General features: G+C 51.0%; 1 protein-coding gene across 1 annotated transcript in view; it reads right to left on the bottom strand.

Moving 5' to 3' along the window:
- Positions 1 to 7729: 7729 nt before the first annotated feature.
- Positions 7730 to 10773, bottom strand: part of ccser1 (coiled-coil serine-rich protein 1) — a 16938-nt gene continuing 13894 nt past the window's right edge. The window contains exon 4 of the mRNA XM_062454054.1: positions 7730 to 7795. Within this exon, the coding sequence (XP_062310038.1) occupies positions 7730 to 7795 (66 nt within the window). The remainder of the gene's footprint in view (positions 7796 to 10773) is intronic.

Genomic DNA, 10773 nt, shown 5'->3' with positions numbered 1-10773 from the left:
GTATCTCATGTGGTCTTGTGATGGGGGTTGCCCTCTCTCTGTCTCACACACACGTGTGTTAGAGGGAGAGAGAGGGAGCGATAGAGAGAGAGGGAGAGAGAGAGACAGAGAGAGAGAGGGGAGGAAGGAGAGAAAGGAGAGAGGGAGAGAGGGAGAGAGGGAGAGAGGGAGAGAGAGAGAGAGAGAGAGAGAGAGAGAGAGAGAGAGAAGAGGGAGAGAGAGAAGAGGGAGAGAGAGAGGAGAGGAAGTGTGTGTCTTGATGTTGTGTCTGGTGGTCATTTCTAAGGTCAGGTCTGGTACAACTCAAGTGTGTGTGTACTGTATACTGTGTGGGTACTGTATACTGTGTGTGTGTGTGTACTGTGTACTGTGTGGGTACTGTATACTGTGTGTGTGTGTGTACTGTGTACTGTGTACTGTGTGTGTACTGCCAGATGGACACTATCAATATCTGCTGTGTTTTCATCTCACATGGACAGTGATGTACATCTGTCAGAGCTGTGTGTGTGTGTGTTTGTGTGTGTGTGTGTGGGACTAGGGGACTGATATTCCATCTAAGACAGGCCCGTCTCCAGGCTGTCACAGTAAACAACAGGGGGAATTAATGAGAAACTCTAACCCTCTCTCTCTCTCTCTCTCTCTCTCTCTCTCTCTCTCTCTCTCTCTCTCTCTCTCTCTCTCTCTCTCTCTCTCTCTCTCTCTCTTTCTCCTTCTCTGTCACTCGCTCACTCACTCTCTCTCTCTCTATCTCTCCTTCTCTGTCTCTGTCTCTCTCTCTCTCTCCTTCTCTGGCTCATTCCCCTGTGTCTCTGTCAGTATGATTGACAGCAGACAGACAGGCAGGGCTGGCCATGTCTCTATCTGGCTATGTCTCCCCTCCCTCCCTCCCTCCCTCCCTCCCTCCCTCCCTCCCTCCCTCCCTCCCTCCCCAGGGATGGCCGTCACACCATCATCATCTTTTCTCTCTCCTCACCCCTCCTCACCCCTCCTCTCCCTCTCCTCACCCCTCCTCACCCCTCCTCTCCCTCTCCTCACCCCTCCTCACCCCTCCTCTCCCTCTCCTCACCCCTCCTCTCCCTCTCCTCACCCCTCCTCTCCCTCTCCTCACCCCTCCTCTCCCTCTCCTCACCCCTCCTCACCCCTCCTCTCCCTCTCCTCACCCCTCCTCTCCCTCTCCTCACCCCTCCTCACCCTCCTCTCCCTCTCCTCACCCCTCCTCTCCCTCTCCTCACCCCTCCTCTCCCTCTCCTCACCCCTCCTCTCCCTAAATATTCACAATGACACTAAAGTTTGTGTGTGGGGTGTGTTTGCTTTCAGGCTCTAGAGTGTCCTGCACTCTGTTCTTAAGTAGGCCAAGATGCTGAAACTAAACTTTTCACCATATGCATGAATACAATAACGTAATGTATACATTTAGCAGACTCTTTTATCCAAAGTGTCGTACAGGGGGGATTTGAACCTCTTTATCTGCAGCTAAACGCTCTAACCACTGAGCTACACAGTGTCAGTGACCTCCAGGGCTGGACCACAGTCGTCACAGATACACAGCCTGTATGTCACACAGCTTCCTGCTAGGTTAGACGGTGGAAGGGTCTTGAGTCAGTCCGTTTCTCTGCTGACAGGTAGGTGAGCTCTGTGCTGTCCTGTGCCAGAGATAACAGAGAGGATGACTGTGAAATGGGCCAGCCGGCCGGAGCACAAGGATGTGCCGTCACACTGTGGAATCTGGGCTAATGAATTCTAACTTGAGAGAGGGGGGAGGGGAGGGATGGGGGAGTGGGGGGTCTTTTTTTTCGGTTACAAAAGAGTCAATTATTCAGAATGAAAATACTTCATTAAAACGTAATTAGAGAAATAACTTTTGCAGACTCATTTTCTGCAAACCTCGTTAGAAAGCTGTGTTTGGAATGGGCGCCGTGTGTGTGTGTGAACATGCTGCTTCTCTGCAGGACAAGCTGTGTTTACACGCTCCTACCTGGGAACACACACTGCTGTGTGTGTGTGTGTGCCAACTACACGCCGGCAGATTTGTGATTGAGAGCATCTTTCTGTGTGTGTGTACCTATGTGTGTGTGTGAATACCTGTGTGTGTGTGTGTGTTCAGCAGGGGGAGAGAGGGTAGGAGGGCTGTAGCAGGTAGGTTCAGATCAGGTGAATCTCCAGGCAGAGGGAGGAGATATACAGTTCATCTCACGCTCTCGGTTCCTCTGTGCCCAGGGAACCAACCCAATACGCTGGAGAACTCTGTAGTGTGGAGAACTTCTAGATCATGTTCTCCGTGTGTGCAGAGGTCGTCATGGTGACGGCTGGTCACACTGCCACATGGCCTCAGACCAGGATGACCAACTGTGTTCATGTGCTGTTTCCTGTCTACCACCGGAACACAATCAAAACATTGTGAGTGAATGTGTGTGTGTCTGTGTGAGAGTGTGTGTTTAAGTGTGTGAGTTAGTGTGTTTGTGTGTTAGTGAGTGTGTGTGTTAGTGAGTGTGTTAGTGAGTGAGTGAGTGTGTGTTAAGACAACCCTGCTGAGACCCGTTCTGGCACTTCACATTTCTCGTCAGTCAACTGACACCTGTGTGTGGAGCTAGCAGGCCTCCCCCTCCCCTCTCTCTCTCTGTCTCTCTCTCTGTCTCTCTCTCTCTGTCTCTCTTTCACTCTCTCTTGCTCTCTCTCTCTCTGAAGGGAGCAGAGGTGCAGTCAGGCGCTCAGCTGTTCCCTGGCTCCAACACTGTGGCAGCTGCAGAATTATTATCAGACTCCAAAGACATCTGTGATACTATCTGATGGAAACTCAATTTATGAGCTCTTCTCCTCTGCTTTCTATTTTTATCTCCTTTCTTTTCCTCTCCTCTCTTCCTCTTTTCTCTCCTCTTCTCTCCTCTTTTCTCTTCCTCTCTTCTCTCCTCTTTTGTCTTCCTCTCTTCTCTCCTCTTTTCTCTTCCTCTCTTCTCTCCTCTTTTCTCTTCCTCTCTTCTCTCCTCTTTTCTCTTCCTCTCTTCTCTCCTCTTTTCTCTTCCTCTCTTCTCTCCTCTTTTCTCTTCCTCTCTTCTCTCCTGTCCTCTCCTTCCTTCCCCTCTCTCTCCCTTTTCCTTCTTCTTGATATATATTTTCCTTATTGTTTATCCAGCTCTGTGCTGTCAGGGAGAACAAGACAGGCCCGGTAAAGCATCTTATCTCCTGCCGAGATGACAGCTGTGTGTGTCTGTGTGTGTGTGTCTGTCAGTGTGTCTCTACGCATGTGTGTGTCCACACATGTTCATGTGTGTTATTGTGGGACGGTGTGTGTGTGTGTGTGCAGCAGGCGCAGAGCTTTGGCTGGCTAAGGCTTTGATCTACACACAGTTCCAGTTCCCATCAGCTCTCTGCTCCATCAGCCCTCATCATTGAGCTACAGGCCTGATGCACTTCTACTACAACTCACACTCAATCTCTCCTCTCCTCTAACTACACAGTCCCACTCCCGCTCGCTCTCTCTCCGTCACATCTCGTTTTCTACTCTTTTACTCTCTCTCTCTTCCTCCCTCTCTTTTTTAACTACACCTCCTGCTTCCCTCCTTCTCAGTCTCGCTCTCTTTCATCTCCTTTGACTTCCTCTCTGGGTTTTTTTTGTTCTCCACATTACACCCGCGTCTCTTGTCTCCAAATTGCTACTCGCCCGCTCTCCCCCCCCGCTCTCCCCCCCGCTCTCCCCCCCCGGTCTTCCCCCCCCGGTCTTCCCCCCCCGGTCTCCCCCCCCGGTCTTCCCCCCCACATCCATTCTGATCCCAGAATCCTCAGCCTCTATTACCATACTTCTCACACCCTTCCTTCTCCTTCCTCCTCTAGTTTCCACAGGAAAGGAGGGTAGGGGGGTGAGAGTGGGACCACTGATGGAATAAACAGCTAACTGGCACTCACACATCCCTGCCTGTCATACTATCTGGCAAGCTAACTAGCTTACTGGCGCTACATCCTTACAGGCTCCCTGGCAAACTAACTAACTTACTGGCGCTACATCCTTACAGGCTCCCTGGCAATCTAACTAGCTTACTGGCGCTACATCCTTACAGGCTCCCTGGCAAGCTAACTAGCTTACTGGCGCTACATCCTTACAGGCTACCTGGCAAGCTAACTAGCTTACTGGCGCTACATCCTTACAGGCTCCCTGGCAAGCTAACTAGCTTACTTGCGCTACATCCTTACAGGCTACCTGGCAAGCTAACTAGCTTACTGGCGCTACATCCTTACAGGCTCCCTGGCAAGCTAGCTAGCTTACTGGCGCTACATCCTTACAGGCTCCCTGGCAAGCTAGCTAGCTTACTGGCGCTACATCCTTACAGGCTCCGTACAGATTCCTACCACTTCAACGCCAGCTTTAATAATATTAAATGTATTCTCTCCCTCTACAGCACCAAGCTGAGAGAGTCGCAGTAAACAACCTCTCGTTCTCCTGTGAAATCAGCTGGCAGTGGACCCTGTCAGCCATTATCCCAGAAAAAAAGTGTTACATGGCTAACTAGCGTCATGGTGGCTGGATAGATCAGTCCCGTGGTGTGACTGGTGCTTCTCTGGGCTGCTGTTTGTCTTGTCAGAGGCGTTTAGGCTCTGTCTACCCCAACCTTAACGCTGCATGCAATCTGCTTGAGGGCTTTTAGGACAACTCTTTCTTCACAGCCCAATAAAGTGCTGCTCTGCAGAGAGGCCCACCCTAAATCACTCTGATTTACCCAGGCTTATCTCACCTCACACTGCAGGTGTGTGTGTGTGAGAGAGAGAAAGTGTGTGTGTGAGAGAGAGCGTATTTGCACACGCACTTCTGACGCCAGCCGAAAGGCAGTCTGCTTTCCGCAGAGCGTGTTCTTGAGAGGACACCAGTGTTTGTAAATCACCACCCTCCTGCTCTCCTCCTCATCCCTCTTTTTCTCCTCTCCTGTTCCTCTCCCGTCTTCACTCCTCACCCCTCCTCCTCTCTTTTCTCCTCTCCTCATCTCTCCTCTCTTACACAACATACAAACCTGCAGCTACCAGATTCTTCCTAAGTAACGCTAGGTGTGTGTGTGTGTGTGTAAGTGGGCAGAGTGGGGGGGTGCAGCTTGGTGTGTGTGTGTGGGGTGGGGGGGGTGGGGGGGGTGGGGAGGGGCTCGGACGCTGTCCTCGGACGCCCATGTTAGCTCTCTTCGTGTTCATTGCTTTTTGCACTGCATTCCAAATTGTATCTTTTGTAAATTACGGCAACTTATATTTTATTTTATTGTATATTTTATTTTAACTCTAAATCCACTTAGTATTGCTAGTTTATGTACCCTTAGTATAGTTAGACCTCATATTTAGTTTTTTAAGATCCCTATATGTTTAATGTATGCACCCTCCTGCCAAAGCAGATTCCTTGTCTGTGCAAACTTTCATGGCGAATAAAACCCTTTCTGATTCCTCCAGGGCCACCGAGGGAGGGGGTTTGGTGAAAGTGTGTGTGTGTGTTGTGTTCCTGTGTGTGTGTGTGTTCCTGTGTGTGTGTGTGTTGTGCCTGTGTTCCTGTGTGTGTGTTGTGCCTGTGTTCCTGTGTGTGTGTGTGTTGTGCCTGTGTTCCTGTGTGTGTGTGTGTTGTGCCTGTTCCTGTGTGTGTGTGTGTGTTCATGTGTGTGTTGTGCCTGTGTTCCTGTGTGTGTGTGTGTTGTGCCTGTGTTCCTGTGTGTGTGTGTGTGTTGTGCCTGTGTTCCTGTGTGTGTGTGTGTGTTGTGCCTGTGTTCCTGTGTGTGTGTGTGTGTTGTGCCTGTGTTCCTGTGTGTGTGTGTGTGTGTGTTGTGCCTGTGTTCCTGTGTGTGTTCGTGTGTTGTGTCTGTGTACCTGTGTTCCTGTGTGTGTTTGTGTGTTCATGTGTGTGTTGTGTCTGTGTTCCTGTGTGTGTGTTTCGTCTGTGGTCCTGTGTCTGTGTGTGTGTGTGTGTGTGTGTGTGTGTGTGTGTGTGTGTGTCCGTGTGGGAAGCTGGGACAGTGTGTGTGTGTGTGTGTGTGTGTGTGGGAAGCTGGGACAGTGTGTGTGTGTGTGTGTGGGAAGCTGGGACTGTGTGTGTGTGTGTGTGTGTGTGGGAAGCTGGGACTGTGTGTGTGTGTGTGTGTGTGTGTGTGTGTGAAGCTGGGACAGTGTGTGTGTGTGGGAAGCTGGGACAGTGTGTGTGTGTGTGTGTGTGTGTGTGTGTGTGTGTGTGTGTGTGTGTGTGTGTGGGAAGCTGGGATAGTGTGTGTGTGTGGGAAGCTGGGACAGTGTGTGTGTGTGTGTGTGTGTGTGTGTGTGTGTGTGTGTGTGTGTGTGTGTGTGTGTGTGTGTGTGTGTGTGTGGGAAGCTGGGACAGTGTGTGTGTGTGTGTGTGTGGGAAGCTGGGACAGTGTGTGCAGGAGGACCAGTCTAGTGTGATCAGAAACAGGTGGCTCTGCCCCCTGTGTGCTGGGTATCTCTGCATGCCTCTTCTCAGCTCTGCGTGTGTGCGTGCATGTGTGTGTGTGTGCTTCAGAAACGTGTTCTTTAGAGATCAAGGTTCCAGTTGGTCGAGAAACAATTAGGCAAAGCTCCGGGAAGGGACTGGAGGAGGGAGAAAAACAAAACGACAGAAAATGTTTCCAATTAACGAGCTACATTTGTAGAAGATCCTAACAATGAAATTCTGTGTCTCTTTCTCTCTCGCTTCCCCTCTCCTCCTCTCTCTCTCCCTGGCTTTCTCTCTCTGTTTCTCTCTTATGCCTCTCTCTCTCTCTCTCTCTCTCTCTCTGTGTTTCTCTCTTCTGCCTCTCTCTCTCTGCTCTCTCTCTCTTCTCTCTTCTCTCTCCTCTCTCTCTCTCTCTCTCTCTATCTCTCTCTCTCTCTCTCTCTCTCTCTCTCTCTCTCTCTCTCTCTCTCTCTCTATCAGACCATCCATCCAAACAGACTACCAGGCCAAAGCAGCAGCAACAGTACAAGGGAGCGAAGAGCGGCCAGGTTTCTCGGCGCGGACCAGTTTAACCAGTACCAGCCTTCCCAGTACCAGCCTGTCCAGTACCAGCCTAACCAGCACCAGTCTGTCCAGCACCAGTACCAGTCCAGCCGTGGGACGTCTGACAGATCCACTGCCAGAGAGGACCGTCATAGCCTCATCCCTGCCCCGGCCTCCACCTTCCAGCCGGCCTCCACTCCAGCCTCGGTCCAGCCCAGCCCCCGAGGCTCAGCCCCAGCCCCAGCCCCCTCCTGGGTCCGAGGCCCAGGTCCAGACCAGACCACGAGCCTGGCTCTGTCCCGGCCCCTGGCACCAGCCCCGGGCCCCCGCCCCCCCTCAGACTCCCCCTCACCCCCCCAGCTCCCCTCGGCCTCCCCCTCACCCCCTCCGCCCACCGGGGGAAGGGACCCCCCCTCCAGACACCCAGAGGGCCCCCTGCCCTCCTCAGACGCCCCAGGGGGGGCACGCAGGGGGGACATGCCCCCTAGCCAGATCCCTCGGGCGCTGGGGTCCGGGGGGGGCAGCAGCTCCAGCCTCCAGAGCCCCTGCCTCAGCCTCTCCTCCGACAGCGAGAGGGCCCCCCCGGCCCCCCGCCACCCCTCCTCCTCGTTCACCGGCAGGCTGGGCCAGCCCCCCAGGGGGCCCCTCTCCCTCCACATGTACAGCCGCAAGAATGTCTTCCTGCAGCACACACTGCACTCTGCTGAGATCTACGCCCTGGCCCAGCACGATGGCTGAACACTCACACACACACACACACACCATGTCATTACACACACAGACCTATCCTATAGCCATATAATCATTGGACAAACAGACCTGAAAGATGTCCAGGGAGTTCTCCTGTTCCTGAGGATGAAGATGAGGATGAAACAGATGTGTTAACACCCAGACCATCTCCTCCTCAGTGAGGCTCACACACACCACCACACACACACACACACACACACACACACGCACACACATGCACACTCACTCACAGAGCCACACTCTCACACACACGCACGCACACACACACACGCACACTCACTCACAGAGCCACACTCACACACACACAAAGGAACACTTTATTTCTCACATAGGTGGACCAACACATTCGCATACCCATGCCCACACACACTCTCTCACACGCACACCTGTCAGGCTGTCAGTGCTAACAAGGCACTCGCTCGTCTATCAGAACTCCTACATTATCTCAGCACCGAGGGATGAGTGCTGTCTGGCTGAGAGCTGCTCATGGAGCCGACACGCTCTCACACACACACACACACACACACACATTCTTATTGCTGCTTAACATGACACAGTTGGAGAGTGGATACAGTATACACTGGGACAGATGGACAGCCCAATCACACTGTGTGTGTGTGTGTGTGTGTGTGTGTGTTTGTCTGTGTGGGTTCCACCTTACTTTATGTATTGCCAAATGCTATGTGAGATTTTGTCCATTTTTGTCACACACATCAATCCCTTTTTAGGGCATTTTCATTCATGAACCTTTTAGAAACTGCATGTTTTATAAGACTTCAAATACAACGGAATCTTAGAGGGAGGGGGGCAATAGAGGTGGGGGGCAATAGGGGTGGGGGTCTTTTCCAGTATTTTAATAAGAACCAACAACATGGAATGACTCAAGGTTTCCATTAACGGTTGGAATGGAATCTTGACTTTGGTCTCCTGATCCTGCAGCCATCCAATAGATACAGGATCCCTGTTAGACCGAGTCTCAATAAAGATCACTTGACAACCAGCAGAGGAGGAACAGAATCCGAGGGTAGATCTGATACTGGCCTGAGGACTGAGGGAGACAGAGAGAGAGACAGGCACACAGAGAGAGAGAGAGAGAGAGAGAGACAGGCACACAGATAGAGAAAAAGGCACACACACACAGAGAGAGAGACAGGCACACAGAGAGAGAGAGACAGGCACACACAGAGAAAGAGATACAGGCACACACAGAGAGAGAGAGACAGGCACACACAGAGAGAGAGAGAGGGGCACACACAGAGAGAGACAGGCAGGCACACACACAGAGAGAGAGAGACAGGCACACTGAGAGAGAGACAGGCACACACAGAGAGAGAGAGACAGGCACAGAGAGACAGGTAGTCTTGGAGAGTGTTGGTAGAGGAGGCAGGCAGGCTGGCAGTAGTGGAGAGACATACGGGGAGAGAGAGTTAGAGAGAGAGAGAGATAGAGGGAGAGAGAGGGAGAGGGATAGATAGAGAGAGAGAGGGATGGAGGGAGAGAGAGTTAGAGAGAGAGAGAGAGAGAGAGAGAGGGATAGAGGGAGAGAGAGAGAGGGAGGGAGAGATAGAGAGAGGGAGAGGGATAGAGGGAGAGAGAGAGGGGGAGGGAGAGATAGAGAGAGGGAGAGGGAGAGAGGGGTGGAGAGAGAGAAAGGGGGAGAGCGAGGGATCCAAGGTATTTGGAAGAGAAGACAAGGACTATTGGAGGTGAAGAAAACCCTGAAGAAACACAGCTTCACCCCCCTCCTCTCCCCCCCCTTCTCTCTCTCTCCATCCCTCCCTCTGGTCCCTTGCTCCATTTTTCCTCTCTCTCTCTTTCCTGTCCCTCTTTCCCTCAGCCAGAGTTGGCAAAAGAGAGATAGAAAAAAGGAGAGGTAAAGAGAGAGAGGGGTGAGAAAGAGAGAGAGATGTCTTCTAAGATGTTTCTCTCAAACTAAAACTTCTGTCGAACAAAATAATTGTAAAGGGTGCTACAACAGCTGTCACTACACACACACTAAACTCACACTTACACATACACAAACATACACTACACACACATGTACACTACACACACACAGATCTCATATCTCTCTCCTAGCCTAGTATCAGTGTGGTAGAGCATGTTTCTGGAAGGGATTCCAGGCTGCTCTTTTCTAAAGGCCAACGTTCCTCCATCGTACCACCACCTGACACTCGGCAGCGGAAAAAATATTTTAACAAGCGCGAACTCGTACCAGCCGTGACCGCACGTGTTATTTTTGTGGACGAGAGCGTGCGGGTCGCCGCTAAAACGAGAGAGAAATATGCAGAACGAACTTTCTGTTAAACGGTTGGAAGTCGTGAACAGTCTCTGCTCACCTGGAGTGAAACTCTGTTTTCATAGACTGTACCTGCACCTCCTTTAGGTAGGAACCCAGCACAGGTAGATACATTCACCATACCGGGAATTAATAATAAAAATGTTTGTGTCTGTATTTGACCCAGATCTGTTCTGAAACACGCGACCAGATTCATTCCAAGCACCGTTTTTCTTCTACCTTACGAGCACCCTTTAGGACCACACATTTTTACAATGTACTTTTTATTTATTTATTTGATTTGTCGCCTTATTTATTGTGCAGTTTATGAAACTTGATCACAGATAATTCTTGTTTATGTATTTCTATGATGTGATGCTGTGGTTCCTGTGATGGTAAACAGGTTCTACGGAGTTTTACTGTAAATTGTACATAGAAACCCTGTCGATAATCACGTTTATTTAAGGTTATTTTTTGAAGGAAAAAAATAATAATTACAGGGTTCATAGACGATAAGTAAAGAGATTAAGACGATTTTGAGGGCTGGCCTGCCAGACTAACCACAGGGACCTTGAGACCCAATCAATATTTTCGATGAGGATTCTCAATGAAAGCTGCTGTCTGTAGAGTTCAGGACCCTAGGTCAAAGGTCACAGTGAAAGAAGAGGGGTTGTCGGGTAAAGAACGCTTGTTTGCTGACATGGTTCTAGAACCGGAACCCGAGGGGTGGCAAACCGGAGCCCCAGAACACTCTAGAACTTTCTCCCGATCTCTCACCGCCACGATTGATGTTCACACA

Source organism: Osmerus eperlanus, chromosome 28 (genome assembly GCF_963692335.1).
Source record: "Osmerus eperlanus chromosome 28, fOsmEpe2.1, whole genome shotgun sequence".
NCBI classification, from domain to species: Eukaryota; Metazoa; Chordata; class Actinopteri; order Osmeriformes; family Osmeridae; genus Osmerus; species Osmerus eperlanus.
Note: the sequence above shows the minus strand (reverse complement) of the source record. Positions and strands in the feature narration are given on the sequence as shown.